This window comes from Falco cherrug, chromosome 20, assembly GCF_023634085.1.
Source record: "Falco cherrug isolate bFalChe1 chromosome 20, bFalChe1.pri, whole genome shotgun sequence".
Lineage (NCBI taxonomy): Eukaryota > Metazoa > Chordata > Aves > Falconiformes > Falconidae > Falco > Falco cherrug.
The window spans coordinates 6108120-6135386 of record NC_073716.1 but is presented as its reverse complement, the minus strand read 5'-3'; the positions used below and the strand labels follow the sequence as shown (position 1 = coordinate 6135386).

General features: G+C 44.9%; 2 protein-coding genes across 3 annotated transcripts; one reads left to right on the top strand and one right to left on the bottom strand.

The window, feature by feature from the left end:
• The first annotated feature begins 80 nt into the window (after nucleotides 1-80).
• CCDC43 (coiled-coil domain containing 43) lies at nucleotides 81-10419 on the top strand. Of its 2 annotated transcripts, XR_008730002.1 has the most exons (6): nucleotides 81-475; nucleotides 4825-4912; nucleotides 6927-7062; nucleotides 7733-7791; nucleotides 8913-9193; nucleotides 9643-10419. XR_008730002.1 is itself a non-coding variant. In XM_055697639.1 (5 exons), the coding sequence occupies exons 1-5, from the start codon at nucleotides 302-304 to the stop codon at nucleotides 9098-9100; spliced, it is 645 nt and encodes a 214-aa protein (XP_055553614.1). In that variant the 5' UTR covers nucleotides 81-301; the 3' UTR covers nucleotides 9101-10419. The 2 variants fall into 2 exon arrangements, 1 of the variants encoding a protein (XP_055553614.1); XM_055697639.1 differs by having other exon boundaries at nucleotides 8913-10419.
• MEIOC (meiosis specific with coiled-coil domain) lies at nucleotides 9225-25796 on the bottom strand. The gene is made up of 7 exons (XM_014286485.3): nucleotides 25740-25796; nucleotides 24318-24475; nucleotides 24096-24200; nucleotides 20730-22572; nucleotides 18940-19074; nucleotides 14755-14935; nucleotides 9225-13492 (listed from the first exon to the last, which is right to left on the bottom strand). The coding sequence occupies exons 1-7, from the start codon at nucleotides 25779-25781 to the stop codon at nucleotides 13269-13271; spliced, it is 2688 nt and encodes an 895-aa protein (XP_014141960.2). The 5' UTR covers nucleotides 25782-25796; the 3' UTR covers nucleotides 9225-13268.
• Nucleotides 25797-27267: the final 1471 nt, after the last annotated feature.

Here is a 27267-nt window from a genome sequence, read left to right as displayed (position 1 = left end):
CCGCCCCGCCCCTGACGGCGGCCGCGCAGGGACACACCGCTGGCCGCGCAACCGCCGCGGCGCCTCCGCCGCTCCTGCGGGGAAGGAGTGGGGTGCTCAGGGTAGCGTGGCCCAGCCACGGCCATCGCTGAGCCGCTCTCCTCAGACACCGCTGGGCTGAGCCCCTCGATCACAGCCGCTCGCCCGCCGGCGCCGCCACAAGTTTGTCCTTCGTGGCCACCGTCGCGCCCCCCGCCGCGCCCCCCGCCGCGCCCCCCGCTGGCGGCCGCGGGCGCATGCGCGGCGGCGGCGGCGCTCCAAGATGGCGGCGCCCGGCGAGGAGGCGGAGGGCTTTGCGGCCTGGCTGGCGGCGCGGTTGGAGGCGCTGGGCCTCGACCGCGCCGTTTACGGTGCTTATATCCAGGGGCTGCTCCGCGAAGAGGAGAGCGACGAGGAGCGGCTGGAGGCGCTGTGCGGCGTCCTGGCTGCCTGCCTGGTGAGGGCCGGGCGGGAGGAGCCTCCCGGGGTGAGGGGCTGGGTCCGGCCGGTGCTGCCGCCCGGTCGGCGCTGCTGAGCTTTCCGCTTCCCCGCCGGGACCCCCCATCCCCAGGAGGCGACGGGCGGCCGCGCCCTCGTTGGGCCCAGAGCCCCCGTGTGGCACCGGCGGCGGGGGGCAGGCGGGCGTAGCTCCCCTGAAGCCCTGGGGCCGATAACCACCTTCCCCAGGGGCTCTCGGCACCTCTGGGGGTCTTTTGGGGCCCTTCAGGTGTCCAGAGTTTATTTGGGATTTTTTTGTTTGTTGGGGTGAGCGTTTGTGCCAGTTTTGAGGCTGATTGGAAACTTTGGCAGCTGCTGTGGACCGTGGCTGTTGGTGTAAAGGAAGAAAAGGGTCCTGGATTATTTCTGCGGAGGGCACAGGGTTTAGCTGGGGAGCAAGGTGGCTTTTTGGTAGTGCCCAAGTGCGGTTTAAAACATGATGTTTAACAACAAGTGCTTTGGAGTGGCTCAACGATAGCTGTGTTAGGTTGTCATTGTTCCTCCAGCAGACCTTGGCCCTCGTGTTTTGCTGTGCGTGCTCTTCCTGGAGGTACGTAGCGCGGCAGCCGGCCCTTGCCCCGCAGGGGGCTGTGCTATGTTCTGATGTTTCCCCTTTTCTCTTTGTTTCCCTCCTCTTGCACTGCTGCCTGATTTGAGAACTGGTGCAGGGTTTTCATGTTCATTGACTTCTGGGCTGTCGTTATCCCGTATGTGTTGCACCGCAGCCCGGTTCGTTCTCTTCGTTTTCTTCTTTGTGACACTGTCACAGCTGACTCTTGCTTTGTTTGCAATTTCAAGCCCAGTTTGATTTTTCTGCACTTCTTGAAAAATGTTTTTGTCTCTTGAACCTCAAAACTTCTTAATTACTTTTTTTTTAGTCGGTGCATTTTTATTATTTATTTGTAGACTGTGCTTACTTCTGTATTAAAAGATTGTTTCAAAAGTCATTTAGTTAATTTGGGGCCTTTCCTGCCAAGTCTTTTGTCTTTGTTCTATACACAAACTCCGGGTAATTTTTTGTTTGTTTTTGACAACCCTCATGAGGATAAATTCCAGTCAACATCTGCAGTCGTGCCCATGGCGCCTCATGCATGACAACATCATGCATTAGTTCCCCGAGTTTATTCAGATGTAACCATTTCAAATCTAGAAACTTAGAACTGAGATCTATTTCTGTTCAGTTCTCTTTAAACCAGACAGAATCCATCTCACTTTACTAACCTCTAAACCAACATAATTTCTGTTTTGTTTGGGGAACACTAGATGAAAATATTTGGTAGTTGCACCCTCAGCTCTCTGGTAATGTTTGCTCTTATATGTGGGGAGTGAGTCTCCGAGGGACACAGAGGTCAGTGCTCTGCTAGAGGTCTCCGTCCAGACTGCAGTGAGACTGAAGGGCCCGCGCTGCGTGGCAGAACTTCTCTTTGCTTCCTTCTGTGACAGTTTAGTTTTGCCCAGGCTGCCCCATCGTTCGTGTTTCACTGATGTTTCATTTGCATCCGTTCGCACGCGGTCATCTTCGTCTTTCGTTTCTTCATTTCTCCACCTCCAAGGCTGTTTTTTCACCATTTCTGGGATTGCTGGAGCGTCTCGCTTTTGGGTTCTCCCCTCATAGGCCTGCCTCCAGCGATAGACAAATACCCGATTTGTTTCTTATTGCTCAAACCCTCATTAGAAGGTTGCTCAGGTCTCTGCCATCATTGTTAGTCTTCTGCTGTTGATTTTCCTTCCCACTTGCTGCCATTTCTTTATCATCATTTGCCTGATTTTTCTTCCTCCCACACACTGAAACCAGGTGCTCAGGGAATATGTCTTTCCCAGCCTTCACTCCTGGCTTAATATTAAGTTGCTTATTATTTTGCCAGCCTTAATTCCAGTGGGCTAGTATTCCCTGTACCTGGGCGAGCCCATCCATCAAGGACTATCCTTTTACTATGGGTGTTTCTGGCATTTAAAAACCTTCATGTCTTCTGTGTCCTTGAACTGTGCTGACCTTTGTTATCTTTTTGTGACTTACTGTGTGTCTGAGGTCTGGAAGGGTCCCTGTCACTGGCACTTGACGTGGTGTTTCTGTGCACGTTATCCTCATTGCTGGTCTGCTCATCCAGTAGGTGTTCCTGCGTGGATCTCAGTGTCATCTCCCAGTGGGAGCAGGGTCACTGGGTTCTCCCAGTCCTAAACCACCCATTCTTATACCCGATCTTAGCAGATTAGGCATCACCTTGTCCTCTGGATCTGTTCTCATTAAAGGCACGTTGAATTCTTCAATGGAGTCTGATATCCGTGGGAGTCGTAAACCCTTCATCCTTCTGCTCTTTCTCTGTTTGCACGTCACCTCCTCTCACAGCCTCCAGTGTCCCACGTGTTTGTCCTTACAGCATCACCTACCCAGCCCAGGGACCTTGTTCTGCTGCGTGTGCGGCCCCAAACTGTGCCCATGGGCTCGGTGCTTGGCCACTTTGTGTGATGGCTGCGTGCTGGTTCTCCTGCCACCTGCCTGTGCAGAATTTTGTGCTTAGCGGTGGTAGGCTTGCTGTGGGAGGACTTTATTCTGAGTTACTGTTTCTACTAGTATTGGAGCAAAAGGTGGAGAGATTTTTGTGTATATTTTAATCTCCTGGTCTGTCCCATTGTTGTGGAGAATTCAACTTTTTTTGCTGTCCCTCGTGCAGGTGAGCTTTGCTGTGCTGGATGAGTAATGTTTTCAGTGGCAGCCTGTCTTGGAACTTGAAGGTGTTTTTTTTTTTAGGTACCTAGTGCGCAATTTTTGAAGATGAGGATCATGAACTTGGTGGGAAGCCTGTGTGCAAGGGTTTGGTGTGTTCCTCTTTGAAATGCCAATTACTGCACACCTGGCTGTGAAAGGTGAGGGGAAAGAGACAGACGGTAGAGGAATAGATATTCCTGCACACCTATATAAGAAATTTTCTAGGCAGTTTGTCAGGTTTTCTGCCTCTCACAGCTACCTTTTGGCATAGGCAGGTTATTGGGTTTGTGTGGCCAGATTTTGGTAGTGGGGGCTAAAGGGGTGGCTTCTGTAGTTGCCAGAAGCTTCCCCCATGCCCAATGGAGCCAACACCAGCCAGCTCCAAGATGGACCTGCTGGCCAAGGCTGAGCCCATCAGCGATGGTGGTAGCGCCTCTGGGATAACGGATTTAAGGGGGGGGGTGGGGAAACCCTGCAGAACAACAGCCAGAGAGAGTAGTGAGAACCTGTGGGAGAGACAATTCTGCGGCCCCCCAGGTCAGTGCGGAAAGAGGCAGGAGGGGCTCCAGGTGCCGGAGCAGGGATTCTCCGTAACTCTTCAAAACATGTTTCTTTTTTATCAGGATCGTGTTTCTTGCCTGGATTGAGCTTCCCTAACCTGAACTCACATATTGGGCAATTCCTGCAGAAATGCTGTGACCGTTTGCGCTGATATGTGGTACAGTAGGGTGTTGCCTGTCTGCTGCTGGAGCTTGGTGTTGATCAGTCCCGCGAGAAGCTGTGCTTGGGCACGGGGAGAGAGCTAGGCATGGTGGAGCTCCACAAGCGAAGATCTGGTGATGGAAATACCATCCTGTTGCTGGTTAGGTGTGTTTCCTTTCTTCTTGCAGCTTAGTCTTCCTCAGTAGTGAACAACAGCGTGGGTGCATTCCACTGCCACCTCTAGATGTGTTTGATGCTCCAGGCAGGTCAATGGAGACAAGAATATCCCTGCTGGTGGGAGGAGATGGTCTGTCAGTACCACTAAAGTGGCTTCAGCTCGGTGCTGGCCCTGACCCATGTGCTATCCAGTCTAATTTATTGGCTTGGAGGTGGCCTTTGCATAGCTTCTCCGCAGCCTTGCTCAAGAAGAGAGATGATGCTGGGCAGTAGGTTTCTAGAGCAAAGATACTCTGATTGCCTTTCGCCGGTGTTTGTAGGGCTGTTGCACCTAGAGAGGCAGCTGCTGTGAAACCAGCGTATGTTGTTAGAGCTGTCATGTGGGAAGTAAACTGCCGCAGTGATGCGGCCTCGCCTGGCGTGGTGCAGGGCGGCTGCTGGATCGCAGCCTTGACACCTCCTGTTTGCACAGCGGGTCAAGGCGTTCCCTAGTCCTGAGCTGTGTCAACAAGTAAGTGTGTTGCATAATCTGTGTTGTCCTGGGTTAACCAAAGTCCCATGTGTGCGTTTAACGAGTGGATTTTGTGTGAAAAGCTGTAATGATTGAACTTACTGTTGGGTGTTCAGATTCTTTGCAGCTGGTACTTTTTGTATCTGATTCATGTTTGTTTAAAGCAAACCAACTATATTCCAAGGCTGAGAAGTCTCTTTTCCCTTACTAGGAAGAAGATCTCTTAAACGATGTTTGCAGGGAAGTAGTCGAGAAGTGGTCTGAATCTCAGATTGTTGACGCCAAAGAGAAAAAAGAAGGTAGTGTCGCTGCTCGGTGTGCCTTTCTCCTGGTATGAGTACTTTGCAGGGCCTTACCAAGATGAGAACTGTGTGTTCATCCTGTTAGGAGTTAAAACCAATGCTGCCACTATGGTCGCTGATCTGACTTGCTTCTCATTGCCATTGCTGTTATTTACTGTTTTGTCTTGAAATATGAAATGAGGATAAGTAGTTTCACTTCTGGCTGTCCCTAGCATTCTGCTGCTTTTAGGTTCATAATCCTGAAGAGGAAAAGCCCCCTTTTTTTCCCTGTAAGGATTTTTTCAGTTTCCTTTCACAAAACCCCTAGGGCTTTCTCTCCATTCAACACTAACAATGCAGTGATGGCAGCCAGAACTGTGGTGGTAGATGCAGTTATGGCATAAAATGCCTTGCTACTTCAGTATGTGCTGGTTTGGAGAGCAGGGTTTTTTATACAACTGCACCTGTGGAGAGTTGCGCTGTTCCTTCTGCTGCTGCTCACCCCAGCACACATCAGGGAAGCATCCTTAATTTCCTCATTCAAAATCTTCTCTTAAAACTGTCCTTTTTTTCCATAAACACGTGTAGCAGGGAAAGCTCTATGAGGCTGCTGCTATACTAATGCTGCTCCTTTCCCAGTCATGTATATAGTCCCACCGTTTCTTTGTACCCTCCCTGAATTCATCCCTTGTCTTCAGTTGTTGGCTTGGGAGTGAAGACCTCAGTCTTGGTCTTGTTCCTTGCGGGAGGCTTGTTCTGGTCATTGAGCAGAGGTCTGGAGTACAACGAAGTCATATGCTGGAAAGATTTTGCTGGTTTAAGCATACTGCACGGTTCAATTAGTAACTGTCCAACGGCAGGGACCTAACTGTAGCCCATGACAATGTAACAGCCCTTTTGGGTAAATCCTGCTTTTTGTTTGCTTTGCGGTTTTTTGTTGGTTCTGGTTGCAATCAGAATATTGTCACTGGCTGATGATGTTCTAGAAATAGTTCTCCAAGTGAGCCCCTATCATGAGGCCTGTACTCATATAGCGCTTTTCTTGTCTAAACCTCAGCATTTCACAAACATCTCTCATCTCCTTCTCATAGATGAGGTGGCTGAACTATGCAGCAGTTCAGCGGCTTTCCCTGAAAATTTGCTGAAACCTGTCCTTGGCCTAACGTTGCCTTTGGGTGGGGACAGGGGAAACTTATGCTATTCTGTGCATTAAATAAAATAAAATTCCTCTTTTGGGGACAAGTGATTGGAATTGCTGGAGCTGCTACTGGACTCCTCTTGCTCATATTGTTGGTTACCTGTTACTTGTCACAGAAAGAAGGTAGCACTGTGTGTCTAGGTTGTTGCAAATGCAAGAATTTAAATATTTCACTGTGGTTCCATTAAAGGGTAAATCTCCAAAGAAGTCAATATCTACTTAGAATAACAGAATGCTGAGGATAAGTTATTAAACTAAAAAAAAAACAACAACAAAACCAGGTGTCAAAACCCAAATGTCACTTCAAGAAATGGGCAGCAGGACTTTAGTGTTGAAAGGTAAATCAGCTGTTTGTTTCCCTCTGTAGGCAGGAAAGAGAGAGTATTAAACCCATCAGTCACTGAGTTTTCAGAGTTTGTTTGTTTGTGGTTTAAAGTATGTAGCTAAATAAATATATTTAGCTTCTCATAACCAGAAGGGAAATGCAATTTGGAGTAAAATGGATTTTCATTAGCCAAGTCTTACTGATTGCCGAGTTCTCCAAAACAGCCAGCTCGCGCGCTCTCTGTGTTGACAGCATCACCAGTGACCTTGTGAGAGGGCTTGTGGGAGGAGGGTGGGGGCTATTTTTGGGTGAGACTTCTCCCTTTAGCTCGGTGCATTTGCCCCCAGCGACAGCTGCCTCCCTGCAGACAGGACACAGCGTGTGACAGTAGGACAGTGCCCTTTGGGGACTGATGATGTAGGAAGCAGCTGCATGTGGCATCTGTCAGCTGGGACTTCGCTGCCATGTCTGCAGGGACTGACTGATGCTCTGACTCTTCTCCTTGCCAGATGATATCCAAGCCATTGCCAGCATGATGGAGAAGCAGGCCAAGATTGTGGTGAAGCCAAAGGAGGTCTCCCAGGAGGAGAAGCAGAGGAAAGCTGCCCTCCTGGCCCAGTATGCCAACGTGACGGACGAGGAGGAATATCCTTTTCCTGACCTAGTTGACACTCGGTGCTTTGAAGGACAATGTTTATTAAAAATCTGAAACAACGCCTTTCCAGCTTTGCAGTGTCTACTGGGGAGAATTGGGGAATTTTTTCAATCTTCTTTCTCCACGATAAAATAACTTACATGGAAAAAAAATGGAAGCTCCTAGTTTGTGGAGCGCCACCAGCAGACACTCCTTTGAGGATGTTTCTCTGCTGTTTCCATGCTCCCCATCCACACGTGCTTGGCTGGGTGAGGTTTGCCCAGTCCAGGTGTGTTGCAGAAGAGTGAATCAACTCCGGGTAACTCTGTGTGTGGTAGTTAATGTATTGAATTTATCTCTTGCTTTCTGATGAGAAATCTGCTGCAAAAATCCTTTTTAAGAGAGAGTATGTGGAGAGTGGGGGAGTTTAAAAACTCTTCGCAGTGCTGAAGAGCAGTTCTTCCTTGAAGAGCAAAGTTGAACAGGGGGGAACTGCAGCTGGCCCGCCAGCAGCAGGAGGGAGCTGAACGTGGGGGTTTCTGCTTGCCCAGTCTTTGTCTGGGTGAGCGTGTAGCTGCTTCCTTGTGGCTTGATAAAGTTATTTGACGTGTTTTGAGTTACATGTGACTGTATAGAGGCACACGTTCATTACTGATGCTCATATTTCCTTAATTCTCTCACTGGTGAGGATGAACAGGATGGATCGATTGCGACAGCTGTAAATATTGCATCAGAAAAATGTATCCTTTGAATTCTCAGTCACCCAGGCTTTTTGGGAGGAGGGCAGCTTCCGTGGTGAGTTTCCTGTCCTTCCTTATCTGTGTTGATACTCCCTGTTTCTTTAGCCTTTTCATTTTTCTTTTCATGTAGCCTGACCTTGCTTGTAATCAGAGTTAAAGGTCTGTCTGCCCCATGTGCACAGCTGAGATCGATCCTGCCGTGCTCTTATCTCTCCTCTATTCCCTCCTTCCCTGTTCCACCCTCTGAAGCTTGACGGAACATGCCTATTAGTAAGGATAATTCTCCCAGAATATCAGCGTAGTGTTAACTGGTGTCCAGAGAGGTAAATCATGTCAGGATTTATTAAAAGTGCACCAGAAACTGTGAAACTCATAAGGCTGTGGTGCAGCTGAACTTCAGTGGTGAATAAAACACAGGATACTTGGTCCTTGTTCAACACGGTAATTTGGGATGTTCCTTGAGCTCACCAGCTGTCAGGTTTAAGATGGAAGCAGATTTTACCACATAATTAAAAAGTCAAACCTAAATTATTCATGTCCCTACATTATTGATATTTAGGAGGAAGAGGCAGCAGAGGAGACACCCACTTGCTTTTCCTAATGCTCCTCCCAAAGGATTTGCCACTGGTTGCTGTGGGAGGGAGGACATGAGACCGTGACGATGTGTACACATATGTACATGTGCATATATGTAAAGACATACATGTCGTACACAGCTGTACAGAAGCCACTTGAGGAAGCTGTACCATATGTTATTTTTCTTCCTCTTAGGTTTGTAGAGGTTTTACGTATTTTTTTCTGTATCAGTCTTAAGAACCTGTAGGCAAATTGATTTCTCTAGGAAAAAATCCCTTTCTAGGGAGCGTGCATTTACTCTGCCTGACTTTTCTATTTCAAAAAACAAGCAGAGGTTCCTTTTTCTTTCTCCATTCCTCATTCCCAAATTCCTTACCTGCTTGGTGAGGAAGCAGAAGTGGGAGTCAGAAGGTAAAGGGGGAGGGAGGAGAAACCAGCCCACATGCTAAAAGCCACGGTCTAGTTTAGAGCTCCAAAATACAGCTGCAGAGCGGAAAGCTGTGCGGCTTCAGCCAGAGCATTGTCTGCCCTTAACATGCTGCCAGCGCTGTTCCGAAACACAAATGTGGAGGATGTTTTGAATGCCAGGAAGCTGGAACGGGAGCTGCTGCGAGATGAATTCCAGAAGAAAAAAGAGCAAGATAAGCTCCAGCGAGAGAAGGATAAGCTAGCCAAGCAGGAGCGGAAGGAAAAGGAGAAGAAAAGGACACAAAAAGGCGAGCGGAAACGATAGCTGGGGTTTTCCAGTTGGACTCTCCAGGGATAAAATTAATTACGAATATGGTGTGTGTTTTAAAAAGCAGCAGAAATTCTGGGCACGTGGCTGGTGAGTGGTTTTTTGGAAGCGTTTCCTTACCCCCCCCTTTTTCTTTTTCCTTTTTTTTTTTTTTTTTTTTTAACATAGCAGAAAACAAATATCAAGCACCTCTTAAACTCGGTGTGCCATGTGCTTGTGGTGTCAAATGTCCCAGTCGGTTATTGTGGCCAATGTCCGTACCAAAGAATGGTGAAGTGACTATGTCCGTGTTTTTAAATTGATCGATTTCTACTTCTCACCACTTCAAGCAAAGCAAAACGAGATGTAGGAGAGGGCTTCCCAGCTGGCTGCATCCTCCTGCCGGCCTTGGTTTGCAGCAACAGCATGTTACGATTTGAGAACAGAGCAGAGCCCCTTTCTGATCTGTAATTAAGGACTTGCTCCTACGGGGCAAATGTGAATTTATTTACGCTAGCCTTGAAAAATGTATTTGCAAATACATGTATTTATGCTGCCAGGAACAATGCTACGTCTTCGTTCTGGCTGAGCTGGGAGCGCAGGGCTTCAAGCTGACCTCAGCGAGGGTAAGTGCTGTTCTGTAGCAAGAGAAAGATGTTATGAAATAAATATGAGTTGCAGCTATAAGGCTGTATCACTGCAGGCCCTTGGTAAGGTAACTGCTGCGCTGATGTGAGCGTTGGCCACAGCAAATTGGTAGAGTCCTTACGCTATTTTAAGACTTCGTGCTGGTAGCTGGAAAATGGTGCTCCCCGATGTTTTGTGTGGGTGAACATTGAATGTTATTTCTGTGGCAGTTGCCAGGGCGAATGCTTTAACGCACGCTCGGTGCTGAGCAGCTGTAAGCCAGCTGGATGTGCTGGGTTTACGTGCCGGTTGCTCTTGCTGGGCGCAGCTGCAATCAGGAGCCACCTGTGGGGGCTGAATGCTTCTCTTGCCCCCGAAGGGCTTCTTGCTGGCTGTTTCCAGCCTTTTTCGTGACTGTCACCTGCCTCTGGAGAGAACACTTAATTTCTGTAAACTGAGCGTGAAGGAGGAGCTGCAGCGCGCTGGGGGTGCGGGAGGAACCGGCGCGCCTCGGCCCTGCGCTGCTTTGTGCTCCGGGTGCCGGGTCAGGTGGGGAGGGGCGGCTCCTGGCAGCAGGACTGTCCCCATCGCCTGCTTTCGGCACCCACCTGATCCAAGTTTCATGCCTCCTGTTTTAACTAGCTGCTGCAAGTGTGAGTATCTAACTGCTTTATCTTTGGACTTGAACAATAAAACTGGTTGGCAAAGAAGCAGGTTCCTCTCTGTCACAGTGACTGCGGTGCCCGGTGGTGTGGGGGGGGGCTCCCCTTCTGTTTGCCCTGCTCTCCTTGCTGTATTTCTGAGGGCTGACCTGTTGCTGCCAGGGTGCTGGTCCTCGTTTATTCTCAGCGTTTCCCGGGGCTGCCAGTGCCTCCCGTCGCCTTGCAGCGGTGGCCCCTGGCTGCAGCACAGCGTCTCGGGTGGGTGGCACCGGCATGTGGTAGCTACCAGAGGAGAGGGGTGTCACAGCACCACCGCACACAGGGGCCGCGTGTCCTCAGCACTGCGGGCCGGCTCTTGCCTTCTCCTGGGAGCTGGAGCCCTTCGTACACCCTTGAGGCAGCCCAGGTCGGGCCGGGTTTGAGGAAGCTGCCGGCTGCACGGGGCAATCTGAGGCTTCCACTGGGACCTCAGTGGCTCTGGTGGCAGCAGCTGCCCTCCCTTGCTGGCAGCGCCTTGGGTTTTTCCCACACTCTGAAGCTCTGTGACCCAGTACTGAACTTCCCTGAACCCCCACTTCCAAGCGAAAGCGAGCTGCAGGCTGGAGAACAGCATCTGCCGCCTCCTGACAGGAATGGAACACCGCTGCTGGGCACAGGTGAGGACAAGAGGCTATGGTATACGTGCCAAAATGTATACATTCTGCAGAAGTACGTTTGGGTTTAAGAAGGGCACGGTCGCACGCGTGCAGCGGCAGCCCCCTCACGGCGGCAGGTCACCTTTGCCGGTACCGGCTGCACCCGGCAGCGAGGTGCCGTGTTGTGCCCCGCGAGCCGAGCGCGCTCCCCCAGGGCTGGGACAGGGCGCAGCAAGGCCCAGCCCCAGCTCTCACAGCTGCCCGGCAGCACCAACCCAGGCAGCTCCACTGGCTTCGGCTGCTGGAAAGCAAAAGCGTGTTGTGGTTTGTGCAAACATGCAGGCACGAGGATCAGCATCACCCGAAGGGTTTACGCTGCCCCTGAGCCTGTTTAAGCACAGCTGATGCTTCTCAGCCTCCGGGGCGCAGGTCTGCTGTCAAACTGTCAGTAATTCCTGCTGCTGCCTTGGTGCCCCGGCAGATGCTGCCTCCGGAGAGGTAAACGCTGCGGCTAGGCTGATACGGTATTCAGGAACGCACTACGGGCATCAGCACCAGGGGATTTACAGGGTAAGAATGCTTGAAGCAGACTCCTAAGATACTGAGAAATTACTGCGTAAGCTTCCTCAGGCAGTACAGTGCTCGTAACTAACGAGATACTTGCAAATCCAAGAACTCTGGCTTTGCTGCACTGAGAGAATTTTCTCTCAGTTTGTCTGTTACTGGCATTTCTCTCTACAAGTCAGTAATTTCAGCATCACCGCTGCTTTACGCCTCGTAACACACTTCAGTAACTAACTGAAAGTTACAGTCCCCATTAACAGATCGAGTTGTAGGAGCTGGGGCTATGAAGACAATCGCAGAACAAATGCTCTTCAATAAAAGCTGATTTATTTCTTACCAGACAGACTAAAGTCAGTACAGTATTGCTTTTAACACCAACATATCCTAGGTTAAACGCAACAAATCTTAATGCAGTGACTTGTGGTATGATGTGCTTTGCTCTCCTGCCCCGATAAACCCACTCTGGCAGTACTTTAGTCATTTCAGTGATCAAAACAGTTACTCGCTTTCTGCTGCATTCTCATTCAGTTTCTCTCTCACATCATCTCATGTCAATTTGTGGTGCAATCACACCTTTCGCATGTATTTCCAGAAGTAGGAAGAACAGAGACATTTAAAATACCAGGGTATCTAGGCAAGGACAGTTGAATAAATTTAATCCACACATTATAAACGTGATGCTAGAAGTGTTAAAACCCCACGTCTCCTGAGCCACATAATAACAACATTTCATATCAGTGAATAAGTTATGTATACTCCATACAGATTAAGATACACAGCTGAACATCAAGTATTAATATCTGTCAAAAATGCAGAGGTAAACTAATCAGTCTAAAATATGACAATGAAATTTCAAACCAAACTAGTGAAAGAGTAACTTTTAAGAAAACCTAAGTTTCAAAACTTTGTGATGCCTCTTCCGATTTTAAAGCTAAGTTATTAAAAACAATACTCATTATTTCAGCTGCTGCACAGCTCTTCCAAGGATGATCCTGTGTGCATGTCATATTTTGATTACGTTTAAATACTTTAAAACGGAGGTTCTTTTTTCCCAAAAGCACACCCAAATGATTTGAACATGCTTATTAAATTGCATAGTTTCACAACAGCAATTTTGTCATACCAGTAATTTAGTAGAACCCTGTGCATCTCCTTTCACAAACTTTGAATCTAAAATCTCTAATTAATAAATACTTATATTTTAAATATTTAATTTTACATGAATATTGGGTAGTCTTAGCATTTTTTCCTCCCATTTCCACGTTTTAGTTTGATAAGGAAACCAATTTTACATCACAATCTTACTGGATCCTGACCGGACACCCGGTCTTAAAGACTGCTGTCTTTAAGAATCATTATTTTAAAACCTACTTCCTAAAGCAAAACTAAAATAAGTTATCAGAACAGTTGTATGCCAGGGTTCACCTGCAGAAGTTAAATAGTATCTTGGCTGTTAATTAGTCTGATTATTTTTTAAGTTAACATTCACCAGTTTGGCTTTACGATATTCTGATGCTGCCTGTCATGTTAACGGTTTTAGTAGAACCCGAGAGCTCTTAAAGCAAATTCAACTTGTCAAGATACAGCTTTAAATATGAATATTAATAGGTCAAACTTTTACAAATAATTAAAAAGAATTAGCGTATTATTCCTCACACATCCACACTACAGAGATTTTTGCGTGCAGCTGCTATTTGGTTAATGCTTGCTTACTTCAGCCCTCTGATTCACGATCCTGCCACTGTTTGTATTTTCGCACGCTTTTTCTTCAGGTGGCACCGTCTCCCGAAGAGCTTTCTCTCGACCTGGTTTTCCAGCTGAGGGTTTTGGTAAGGTCATCTGCAGCGCGCACCAAAGAGTTGTACGTGCTTTACGTGTCACTACGCTCATCTCTTTAATTGCCAAAGCAAGAGCCAACACAGCTGCAGGGAGGAAATGGTGTTATAATCTTTATTACACAGGTCATAAGCAAGCACTACTTGGGATTAATTCACCCTAGCAATGCTAAAAAGCGCAAAAATTTGTTGGCCCTTTTATTGTCTGATTTTGTCTGTCTCTTTATAAGGTTGTAAAAGTCAAATCTGAGAAAGTAGTGATTTTTATGCCCTTGTCCAAAGAGGCAGTTATATGGAACTTAGGTACTTACTTTATTAAAGCTCCTACTTAGCCGTCACCTACTGCCAGTAGCACCTAAAGCCTTACAGTCGGCTCTGGTTTTGGAAGTATGCCATGTACACGCGTTCTAAAGGCATCTCACTCCTTCCTGTGTGAGCCCACTGCTGAACGTTCACAGCAGCCCCCCCCATCCACAAAGTGGATAATCTCCCCATCTTGCCTAAGAAATTAGTAAGACAGGTGAAGGAACAGCTCGTTTATGGCATTTTTTTAAAGCGTACAGATCGCATCCTGCAAACTTGTGTCAAACCCTGCCACTGTAAACTGAGGAGTAAGGCAGTGCATTTATTCAACAGCAATGACTTAATGCATAGATAATGCTTTGATTTTAATCCCAGTCTGTGTGTGAAGAAAGAAATTCAATACCCTCTCCTAGGCAGCAGAGTTCTCTGGCAGAACCTGCATGTAATTTTGGCCTAGGCGCACACTTGCTCCACTTGGATCTTCGTATTTGGATACGATTAAGAATAAAAACATTCTGACCAATATATTTTTGTGTATCCATCCAAAATATGATTCATAATTTATGTCAATCTAGGACAGAACATGCTGGAAGAGGAAATCCACTCATAAGGCAAAGCCATCTTCATCTCTTTGCACAGACTGGGCATGGAGACACCATGGAAGTTCTACACCAAAGTAATGACACGGCTAGAGGGGTGATGGGAACAGGAATGAGGGACAGGGAGAAGTAATGCAACAGCTAAGTGTCATCGCCATTCCCAAACTGCATTACAAGTAAAACCCCTACTACCTTTTCATTACTTGCTAGTTTATTAATTGAATGCACTCTGAGTCGATTTAACTCATTTATCTCTAAAATCCAGTTTTAGTGTCCTCTCAAAACTGTTATCTAAACCCCATACAGTCTGCCTTAATCAAAGCTCTAGACACTGAAAAATAAATTGAAACTTTAATACAAAACCCGACACACTTTTTTTTTAAATAGACTTGCAATATGTGTAGGCTTTTTCAGCTACCTTATAAGAGTACGTAAGCATAGTTATACCTCTGTCATCTTGGCATCTGGGAGCTCCTTGCCTCTGTCGATTTGAAGCATTTACAATTTCATCTTTTCTACGTGACTGCACTACATGAATTACCTCCAGATGTTTATCAAGAGCAGTAGAAATGTTAGCATGAAGGGGAGAACTGCGAAGGCGCTCCATTTTTCCCAGTAAAGTCACAACCTAATGAATATTTTACATGTTACAGCAGTTCAAACTATATTCATCTAGACTTCAAGAAAATTAACTAGATTAGGAAGAAGAGATTAATGATAACCATTATTTTCTTTTGAGAACAGTTCATAAAGTTACAGTTGAAGTAGTTTTAAATTCTTACCTAGGGTTTCTTCTTCTCCAAAACTGAAGCTGTAGAATACCTGGGTGTGCACAGCACAACAGCGAAGCTAGAACACCCAAATATTAGGACACCCAGCTTACTAGTTAGTATATACACAACTCTGAGACAACTGTGCAACAGGAAGCAGTTCCATGACAACATCCATGATCTAAGACCACTGTGGTCCTCCCTCCCACCAGTGCTGCTGCAATTACCTGGGTGAAAACCGGTCCCACAGAAACTGGCCAGTTTTCACCCAGATGATCTCCTCATGCTGTGCCAGAGCAAAGCAACAGGCAATGCAGGAGAGCAGCAGTCTCAGTCTGGACTGGCTAAAGCTGCTGTGGAAACACCTGTGTAGGCTGGCTTTCCGGATGGATACTCAACACTAGAGGCTCCTCAGATAATATTGAGCACAAGCATTCAGAAATAATACAGGTTTGCTTAGTCAATTGAAAATCTGCATCTTTGTTGTCTTGTTTATCTTAAAACCAGTCACATTACTATGAATTTCCCCTTGGTGAGCAACTCCTCACCCATGATTCACAGACCACTGATGAAGCTGGTTCCCGGTCTGCAGAAGGGTGCATTCAGGAAGGAGCAAGCTCCCGCTGCCAGCCTTGTCCTGCTTTCCCTTAGACCTGGCAAAAGCCTGGGGCAGGGGGCAGGAAACAGGCAGGGATGAACTGTGCAAGGTGCTGTGACAGCAGCGACAACCAATACGCTCAGAAAGGGACATCTCACATTGGTAAGGAAGCCTAGAGTTTTTTTAAAAAAGTGAAGGGATAAGTTCACATGAAGAACTGAGGAATCAGTTACTGGGACGTGAAACTAAAGTAGGTAAGACTGAACATCACTGGATTTGTTTCTGAGGAAAAAGACAGATTTTAGAGAGTGACACAGTAGGGTTACACAAGCAAATGGAAACAAAGCCAGAGTTTAGAGAATGACATAGTAGGATTGCATAAGCAAGTGAAACAAAGTAAGATGAACCTGACAGTCATTTCCAGTCTTACTTAATAGTATGTCCACGTCCACAAAATTACTTGCTTTCTGAAGGCCTGGTTTTCAGGTACCACAACTAGCGGGATCCACAGCTGACAGTTAAATGCCTACATTCTTTATACTAAGCCTGGGAGAAGTGCCAGGTATCTAAAAGCAAAATCCACTAAAGTCAGCAAAGCTGGACTGCCCCAGCAACCCAATGGGGATCACTGAAGGCTCAACTGCTTGCCTTCCCACCCCCTCAGGTTTTTCAGAAGTTCCTCCTGCGCTCCTGAGACGTTTCCTTCCACTCACAACTCAGAGGCATTAACTAAAGACACCCTTCTCTTTCAAAGCACAACCGGTCCCTTTTGACTGTCACAGGGCTTGCCAAGTAATTCAGACCCTTCACTGGGAAAAGCAACAAGCCACCAGTGACACTGAGGCTGACGCTGGAATGGCAGGCTCCCAGTGAAACAGCCAGCAGAGACATGGACCCTGCAGTCTGGAAGTAAGCATACACCATGGGACAAGGACTGATGATGTTTCAGCCCCAGCTTTGATGACTGTTCTTCACAAAATGCTGTATTTGGAGCAGGAACTATAAAGCTCTCCCCGGCTCACACAGATACCCTCACTACTAGAAATAAGCTTCTATTTCCTCTCTCTGGCAAAAATCATTACCACTCCAGAATAGAAGAGCTTCAACAGGACAAGCTGAACATCCAGCCTCAGAGTAGCCCACAGTGGGGTGGCTATGGCATTCTCCAGTTACAGCAGAGCTCTGGATTTACATCTCCCCAGACACAAGGGAGGTGAGATGCAGTCTGTAGAGAGGAGATCCTGGCTTATAGTTTGTCCTTTGACTAACTGGTTTTAATAGCTACTGATGATGACATAGTGGAGGAAGCTACTGTCACCTCTCCATCAGCTATGCTTTGTTCTGGAACTGAAAGCAACCGCAAGTGGAAGACTCAAACAAGAAAAGTGTATGACCATGAAGAAGACTTAACTAGATGCTCCACACAATGAATAGTCAATCCCAGTTTCTGCCAGCTCAATTTCCATTGAAACTTCACACCAGTGTTTCTCTTTGGCCATTGCTGAGCTTTTTGATGTTAGAATCCACATTCAGCAGCACCACTGTGCTTTTGAGCATCCTTAAGCTACTTTTCAGTTGCTACCTAACAAGTGTGTGAGGTTCTATACCTGTAGAGGAATTATAGAGGACTGTATGAAAAAGTTTATTTGTAAAAAGTTTGTGATGATTGGTAAAAACATGAGGTATGAAATGTTAAAAAGAAAAAAAAAGGGGGGGAATTGTAGAGGAATGAAGCTGGGTTAATTAATATTGATAACATACAGCTGTGGGCTGGCTTCAGGGGCAGCGGGTTGGCTGATGTAGACAAGGTGCAGCCGTGGCTGGTTCTGTTAAGTGGTTGCACAGCCAATGAAGAAGCAAAGAGAAGAGTGAGGGCACCCTGGATGAGCAGAGACTAGGAGAAGGCAGCAGAGGGACTGGCATGAAGAGTATGTTGGTCTGTGATGGTAAAAGACCTTGTTGCAGCTGGTTGTTTGGAGAGTGCTGCAACATATACTCTGAAATTTGGTTCCTCAGATGGCTAGAGAATATTAAGTCCTTTTTAAGAATCAGTTTTAAAAGTACTAGGACAAGGACAGGCAAGCTTTCTGAAAGTGAAAACATGCTAATGCTGTTCTTTTGGGGCTCATAAAATAGTAGTTTAAGAAGTGTACACTAAGCCCATCAACACATCTTTCACTATACTTTCTACTCAGCTGTATGAACAAAACCAGGCACTGCACAAGATAGGTTTCAGCAGGCAATAAGCAGACACGGCTCCACAGCTTATTTCACCTGTGTGAGACCAACATGAAAGGCTGCTGCTCACCACCGCTGCCTTGGGAGTGGCCGAGCTCAGCAGTACCAGTTCCTCCAAGAACCAGCATTTCTCAGAACAGCTGCTGCCTTTAATCCCACGTCCCCCTGCAGGGGCTGGCTGCAGCTCTGCGCTTTCAGCCCCCATCTCTGCACCTTCTGCAGCGTAAAGATCCTGGCGCTGGCCTCTCAGCCTCAGCAGAGCCAGATCAGCCCCCTGCTATTCTGCTGGCAGCTCAGATCTGCTCTGCTTGCACTCGCCTCCTCCCTCTAGTCTCCCTTGCAGAATTCTGCGCAGGCTGCTGCTTGACAAAGCAGCACCATACTGCACGCTGGCACCATCGTTTGGCCACAGAGCCACAGGCAGCTCAAAAGACACCAGTCATGGTTGCCATACAGGTTATGGCTGTTTCGTTTAAGCAGCAAACCAGTAATATATAAAAATCAGGCTGAAGTTGCACCAAATAACCATTCTGCATTAAAAAAAAAAATACAAGACTCTCAAGCAAACATATATCGAAGTCTTACAAACATTAATTGCTTTTCCCCCACAAATGCCTCCTCTAATACAGCATCTACAAATCTATAGCGAACATTTCTCTGCTGAGCTGCTCAAAACAGAAGAGCTCAAAATGCAGGCACACCTTAGAGCTGTGCACACAGTTAGGCTAGATGACTGGATTCTGGCATCTCATGCATACTCTTGTACTAGAAATCACATCCTCCTGGCATGTGCGGATATAAATGTGAGCCTCAGCCACTCGGTGGGTTCCCTGGTAACAGCAGCAGTGAACCTGGAGCTGTAGAGATTCTAGCAGGGACTGCTGAAATATTATTCCCTGCATAGCACTTAAGAACAAAGCTATTTTGGGAAAAGCTGCTCTGATCTTATGTATCTTATACTGTACTCTAAGTTTTGTGTGCTAAGTTCAGTAGATTTTTATTTTTTTTTTTAGTCCTACAACTCACTCTGGCTTGTTCACGTAGCTGGTCCACAATTAAGCGATCAACTCTTGATGGGTTTGATGTCAGCCTTGGAATCGGAGTGTTGTTAGCACTGGAAACCTTTTTCCCTTGGAAATTCTTAGCAAGAGTTGATTCAGTCTGCAGGAAAACAAAAGAGTAACTCCCTAAAAATGTAAGCCGCAATGTGCGCTTTATTACAGAAACAAGAAAAAGCCTCAAGACATACAACTTCTTTCCCTTAGGGTTTTGGATTTTATTTTTAAAGCAGATAATGAGGATTCAAGCATTTAGAATTTAACCATTTGGTAAGACAATCACCTGTTCTAAGTGAACAACCACTTTACTCAAAGCAGTTCAGCTAAAGTAATTATGCCAACATAATGTGTTTCAGAAGTGCTATGTCTTCTCACACTCTGACTACAGCCTGTAACAATTTTGCCTGTAAATAAAATAGAGGCAAGTCAGAATTCCAGGGCAAAAAAGAATAAGCAAACAGATGTGGACCTCACCCACAAAATTAAATTAAGTCAGCAATTAACCTAAACTTTGTATAGATTAGTTGAACTACAGAAAGCTTTTGTTTTGTTAAAATGAAATCACACTTTATTTAGCCATCAGAAAATTACTGTGATACCTGACTGCACGATTTCAAATTCCATCTCTCTCACCCCATTGCTATGTCACTCTGGAACACCTGTTAACAATATATAGCTAGCTAAATATGTTTCAAAATTACATTTATTCGATTGTTTTGTGGTGGTCCACATAAAGCTGCAGCTTAATTTTCTCCACCTACATCCCCCTGCCACGCATGTGCCAGCTCCTTCTCTTTTTCATTTTTCTATGCAAGCCTAGATACTACTCTCTCCTCCTCAAGCCAAGCTCATTTTCCCCCCGACCTCTCTATTCAAAGCAGCCACCAGCTTCTGTCAGGGAACACTGTGGCAAACCTCCCTGTGTTACAGCTCCTCACAGCCAAGTTTCTGTCGGCGGACTGGCTCAACAGAGCTTCCACAGAGGAGCTGTCAGCCAAACTGCCCAGCCCTGCTATTTCCAGGTAACTTTTTGTCAAGCTTCCCTCAGAGAAAGTCATGGCTCTAACTGGTACTGAAATTCAAAAATTATCTGAACTGGTGAAATTAAGACTGCTTTTACATTCAGCAAGGGTAGTCTGAAACACTTTGCTCATGTGGAGAAAGGGCAATTGCTTTAATTAGGGCTTCATACACAGCTACCTGAATCTTTTAGTTCCTTTCAATATCAGCCTCTGATTTGGGGCAGGGAGTGGGGAAGAGCCCCTTCAAATACATCTTAGGTTTAAAACTTCAGAGAAACAAAGTGAGAAGAACTCATTGGAAGAACTAAAAAGTGTAGGACCTAAGAAATTTAATTCTTGACATGATTGAAGTTTGGTCCCAATTCAAAATATAATTACTGGATTTGTTTTCAATGTTTCCAGATGCACTGCATTTATTGTATTTAAAAAATAATTTTAAAAAAGTGTAACATGGCTTTATTAGTCCTACAACACCTTCCTGAATCCCAACACAAGAGACTGAAAAAGTCACTGAATTCAGGCATTAAGTGCAACACTGGTTATGCTCCCAACTAGGCCACAAACCTTCAAAACTTTTTTTCAGTCCCAAACATACAGGGAAGCAAACTCTCTTTAGCATTTCAACTTGTAACAGTGAGAATTACCCACAATCTCTAACTGTACCAAGTACAATGAGACCTACATCAAATCTGTGATATGGCATATTAACTTGGTTTATTTTATTTATTTTTTTTACCTTCTTTCTTTCTTTCTCCAATGCTCTCCACTGTTCATAACATTCTTCTAGTCTAACATGAAGCTCACTGGCAGGCCCACTACGGGATTTAACCTGTCTTTGAAATCTAAATGTTGGTACAAAAGCAGAAAACAAATTGTCACCATGTATCTTATCATTAAGGTAAGGGTAGAAACGTTGTAAATCATGGCAGACCAAGTTGTGAGGCTCCATCTGAGGGACAATGGAATGGCCAAATAGGTGAGCTGATCTCAAGGGGAATGCACTTGAGCCAAGGTGCTGATTATGTCTAAAGTCACCCATCGCATAATTGTTGGAAAAGCTTTGAGCCTGTAGGCAAGTGACAGGATTGATGGTGTTACTATCTCCACTCCCCTGCCTGAGATTAAATGGACCCTGAGACTCCATTAAATCTTGGTACATGTTCTGCAACAACCCATCTGGGTGTTTTTGTCCTTCCAGATCATAATGTTCATTCTGTGGCTTCAATTGGAAATGGTGTTTGTTCGTATTTCCAATGATCCCAAACTGCTGAGCTGAGTAATTGTCACAGAATCCATTCATCTGCTTGAATTTCTTTTCACTTAAATACTCCATGAGATTGTCTTCACCACTCCTAACTAGTGCTTCCATGCAAGCAGCAGACTGAGCTCTTTCTGTAGTGTTAGAACCAAAATCAAGACTTGGAAAAAATGAAGGATTACCTTGACAATACTTGTGAAATAAATTACTATTTAAAGGGAAATTTGAAGATGGTAACTGAAAATCATTAGAATGACTGGAACTTTTTGGAAAAGCAGGTAAATTATTCAGTTTCAACAAAGGACTTGGATTCTGAAATGGGACAGAAGCAGTGGTTTTAATGTTCACCCAAGCTGGCCTTAAATTAGTCCCTGCTGAAGGGTTTGCTGTGTTTGGTAACAATGGAAGTGACACACAGCGCTCAGAATTCAGACGATCAGACTTGGAAAACTGCTGCCTTTCTACACCACTGGCATAGTCACTATTCCCTGGACACGCTGCAAAAGATTTTAATTCATAATCAGATTTTTGCCCAAAATCAGTGCAGAATGAAGCTTCATTTGCAAATTGTTTTTCTGGTAGAAGTCCTACAGCCTTGGGAAATGCAAAGTTCTGCTGATCTGAAATTGTATCTTCTATTTTTTTCTGAGTTCCTGATTTAACTTGAAGTAATTTAATATAGGGTTCTGTGTCCAGAGCCTCAGTGGTTCCGTTTACTAATTTTTTATTTGCTTGGAGGCTACAATTGGTGCTCTTGTTAGGCTTCACTTTACTGGCATGAGAATATTCAGTGTATCTACTATAATCTGCGTTTTCATTGTATCTGTGAAACTGTGGAAGAAACATTTCTGCCTGCTTTTGGTGCAACTGCACATCTGCTCCTTTGGGACACACCTCCCTTCTGTACAGATAAGCATCGGCTCCCAAGTCTTTGATTACTTCTGAATACCCAGACTGGGGTGTAAAGGTGTTTTTTATATATGGGTAGTTCTGATAGAGGGCTGTCATCTTAATATTCTCACTAGTCTGCATGTTGCAACAGTTGGCATGTTCATTTCTAGAAGGATATAAACACTGCTCTTCAAGGTCTATGCCTGTAAAACCATGGTAATGTTCATCTACTTTTTGCTGTGATGCGAGATTACTGCTTTGCAAGTACTGTTTTTCAGTAGCAGATATGGATTCGTTGTTGTGGCTATAAAAGCCCGGCTGTGAGACAACTCCAACAACTGGTCTTTTAGTTTCTGGCAACAGGTCGTGGTGGTCTGCGATTCTGGTTGCGTTCATGGGCCATACTGGCTTCAAGTTGGAAGGGCAACTCCTTGAAAAAACAAGAAGTACACACTTAAGATTCTCATCTGTGGTGCTCCTCCTCCACCCCCAAATGCAGAAAAAGGTTTAAGAACCCAGTTCTTCCCTAATCATTTCTTTCAATTGATTCAAAGATGTCTTATACCAACTTGTATCCACTGCTATCACCTTTGCAGTTTCCCTGAACTAGATAAGAAAACACTGTCTTGTCTGAACCCACCCATATAACCTTAGGAGCTACATACAATGCCTTCAAGCTGCAAGTGATGTGTACATACCTAATTATGGTCAGTCAATCCTGTTGGGATTTACTGCTCATCACCATCAAAATACTCCCGGTTAAGCAACGAGTTAAGATAACCATACTTCCCATACTACCCACAACCTTTCAAAGCCATGTCTTAGCACTCCAGACAACACACTTCTATCATCTTGCTTGTTGCTTCAGAATTGCCTGTGTTTACGCTGGCTTACACTGCTTCCTGCAGGTAAATCAAGAATAAGCATCTTGGCACATTTCCTTTCCTTCCACTAATTACTATGAACTAACGCAGGACAATCTATCACTGACTGTCAAGGAAAACTGTAAACAGACTAAGTGAAAAATGGAATTACGCCTGGAAGTCGTTACAGTCACTGCCAAATCTGGCAGCACTGAAAACAGAAATCCAACCTTAACTGTCTGAAGCAAAGCCATAAGTAAGCTACCTCTTGATCAAGACTGACTATCTCTAAAGTTCTGCCTCACTTAGCCACATAACCCATCACACGTACAGAAATCACTGCTGTGGTTTGGGAAGACAGAAGAGTGGTGCCTAGCTTGGGAACCTTGAGAACTGGGTTCCCTTTATTATTTCTTAGAACTAGAATACTCAGATCCAAGCAAAAGACCGTGAGCTCTCCAAGTACCTCGGGGATGCTGGATCTGAATCCATGTCAAGTTAACTATATAATAGCTTCCTCTGATGCCAGAACATAGGCATACTAAACCTGACATTTAGATATGCAAATATTGCTTAGGTAGCATTAACATTGAGAAACATTAATTTTGCATGGAATTCTTCTCTCCTGCCCGTTCAGGCAAGCGTGAAAAGAGTATGATTTTGTGTATTCATTCTGTGAATTGAAATTAATTAAGAAAGAAACCTAAAGTCTGAATTAAATCTTGATCTAAAAAAAAAAAAACAAAACAAAAAAAACCCCAACTAGGCCAAGGCATATATTCGAGGAGATTTATTTGAATATAGCATTTCCCCAATGCCTGTTAAGGACTTATTTAAAAATGCCAATTAAGAAGTTCTGTAAATACCAGAAAGCCAGAAGCTACCACATAATGTGAGTACCTAGATCAAAGCTCTGAAGTATGACAAGCGAAATATTAGAAGATTAGGAGGAAGGAAGGAAAACCATAAAGAGCACAAGGACTTGCCAGCAGCAGATGCAACGATGACTAACAGAACACAGATACCAAGACCAGCGAGGGTAGTTTTTGTCAGAGAATACCAGCAGTGCCTGCAATGGGAACACACTCACCCCTCAACACAATATGGCTGCGATTTATCTTGTTCTTCCAAGATGTTAGACACAAGTCCATATAAATCTGTTTCACTGCCATAATCATTCCTTTCAGGCTGAATCCTGAAAATTAATTGTTAATTAGAACAATTATTTCAATCAAAATATTTTGTAAGTTAACTTTAAAAATATAACCCATCTACTCCATCAACACACACATTCTCTCTCACAGATGACTACCTGGACTTCATATTAATCTGAGAAGCAGCAGGCTGCTTGGTATCATCTCCGCACGCAGACCACGGTGCATATAAAAGGGAAGTGTCCATAGCTGCAGAGTACTCTGATGTTGAAAGGGAAGAATCGTAGGTCTGAGGTAGCTCTACATTTTCTTCATTCTGTGTTTTATGTACAATAAATGCATTCATTTTAATATTAAACACATCAAATTGTTATTTCATCATTCTATGTGGTTGTAACCCAGTTCACTCAGAGAGTAACCAGAGCATGAGATGCAAGCTGGCCACATACTTCTGACACAATGCTATGGGTAACTTCAAGCTGGTGATTACTACCCAGTGCATATATGAGTAGGAGTAAAAATTTCAGGCCACGTGTCAGTCTAAAACGTCTACACCAGTTTCTAGTAGATGATACCAACAGGAGTCAGGAGACATCCCCTCCCTCCCAATCATTACAAGGTATTTCAGCTACTGAAGAAAACTTAGAGCCAGTCCTTTCCTAGAGGAAAGGTCTTTTACCCAGTTTAAGTAAAAGGAGCATTTGCTAGTTTGGTTTAAACATGACATGCTTTCTCAGCAAGTGAAAAAATCAATAGTCTTCACATGTTAAAGACACATGATACACGCCTTTATGGAGCCAAGTAGTTTAGCAACTACAGAGAGTGACACACAAAACCAGGTTTTATTCCCAGTAAGGCTTTCTGCTGCACTATGGACAGGTGTCTCTGCTTCATGCCTCAGTTCCTCACATCTGTAAAATACTTCTGTAAGCAAAAAAAAAAAAAAAAAAAAAAAAAAAGATGCCCAGTTGCCAGACTGAAGGACACAGAAGAACAAAGCCCCAAGAGTCTTGGATAAAGTAACAGGTCTATTCCTGAAGGTATTGGGAATGTGTTTTCATTTGAGTCTTCTGCTTCAGCGAAAGTTTATGGCTATGAAAGGCAAAAATGAAAAGAGAGATCTGAGGTACTTAACTGTCATGGCATTTTCTATGGGTCAGACTAAGAACCCCCTGCTCAACAGGCTGGTTTATATGAATGTTTGGACTCTATGTCTGTAGTATGCTGTAGAAATATCTGTTGCAATACTTAAGCTTCTCCTTCTTACCGACTTCCCAGTTTTCCTGAAAATAGTTGTTTGTTCCTCACTTTGTCTACAATTGTTTACGCTAACAGGAGAACAAAGAACATAGTGAAATACTATTTTACAAAACACCACATTGCTTCATCTGCAACTGTATTAAAAAAAGTCACTGCTCTCTCTGATGAACACTACGATGGAGATTTATTATGAATAAATCAAACAGGGTTCTGTTCACCAGTATAAGCAAATGTGTTAGAAATTTTTTTTGACCATTTTGTTTACAAGCAACCCAAACTCTTACACAGATATAAAAAAAATAATTTACAATCAACTGAACCTGTGATTTGTAGCAACCATTCAGCAAGCCAGAGCCTGTCATTACGGTACTGAATACATCATTCTGCCTCCTGCCAGCATCTGCACCACTCCAGCAGAGACCACCACCTCTGAACGCAACTTTATTCTATACAAGGAAAAAAGTGGTAGAAAGATGCAATTATACATAGACATGAGAGTTGCACATTTTATACCAACATTAACCAACACTTTAATCCACCTGTGGATTCTCCTTCATCTGAGTTTTCAAGGAATTAGTCCTACATACTGACATCAGAACAGTTTTCTATTTACTGTTAGAGAAGCTTAACCTAACAAACCACAAGAAATTCACAAGATGTTCAGTGACAGAGGAGGTGCAGATTAAAAGGAAACCTGCATTCTCTCCATGTACACTAGCTGAGCTTCCAACCACCTGAACCACCACAGGAGAACATCAACTACAAAAATAGAATTATCATCCCTTTCACCAACAACAGCACAGTCATTCAGCCTTCCGTGCATTGCGACACCTCTCATCCTTTCATCACTGTTCCTATTACATCATTTATGTTACACGAGGCACGTATGTACTTTTTCAGATTTCAGGAGCTAGAATTCTGCAGTAACACATGCACTGGGAGCTACAGTGGAAATCTGCCACACCCCTCTCCCCATCACCAGCCTGGAAGTGCTCAAAAATAACTAGCTGTGCAAATAAGGAATGAAACCAAACCAAACCAAAGAGGTGTCTTTTCCTCCCTTCTTCAGAAGGTGAGGTACATAAGGAAAATCTAAAGTTTGAATAAAATTGATTAGCTAAAAAATCTTTAGCTCACAAATACAAAAGTGAAGTTACTTGCATAATATTTACAATATTACCATAGCTGCTCATTTGAAATGCTTATTAAAATCAGAAAAAGTTCCAAGTTTCATAGGACTACCATTCTGAAAGGATTCCGAGTAAGTGCTCTTCTCTAAAAAGATGTTCTTCTATAGGTACCCGAGGATGAAATCTCTGCATCTAACATATGTGGTCTACAGCATGATCTCCCTTCCAATTTATGCCACAGTTACAATTAAGTATTAACACATATTTTTTTCAGACACATTGTACAAATACATGAACACACAGAGTCAGAATTAGTGTGCAGCACAGCTTCATTTCTTATACTAATGCCATGTTTTCTCCTTAAGTTATCCCCTTGTCCACAAGGACAGCTGGCACCTCCATGATTTATGATCACAAAGAACAGGGAAACGTCCCAGTACAGTGAGCTGGTACAGATTTGTGACACCCCCAACCTCACTGAACCATGCACACTCAGTTTTCCCAAAGGGAAGTTTTTCAGGCCACTGAAAAGCGTTTTCCCACCAGTTCCCCGGGCAGCTTCCCAGCAGCCGTTACCACAGCCAGGCCCAGGCGGCCCCGCACCGCTGCGGCCACCCTGCGAGGGGACGCCACGCCACGCCACACCCAGGCTAGGTGACAGGCCCGCAAGCCAAAGCCGAGCCGCGGGACAACACCAACCGTGCGGCGGGTTTCTGAC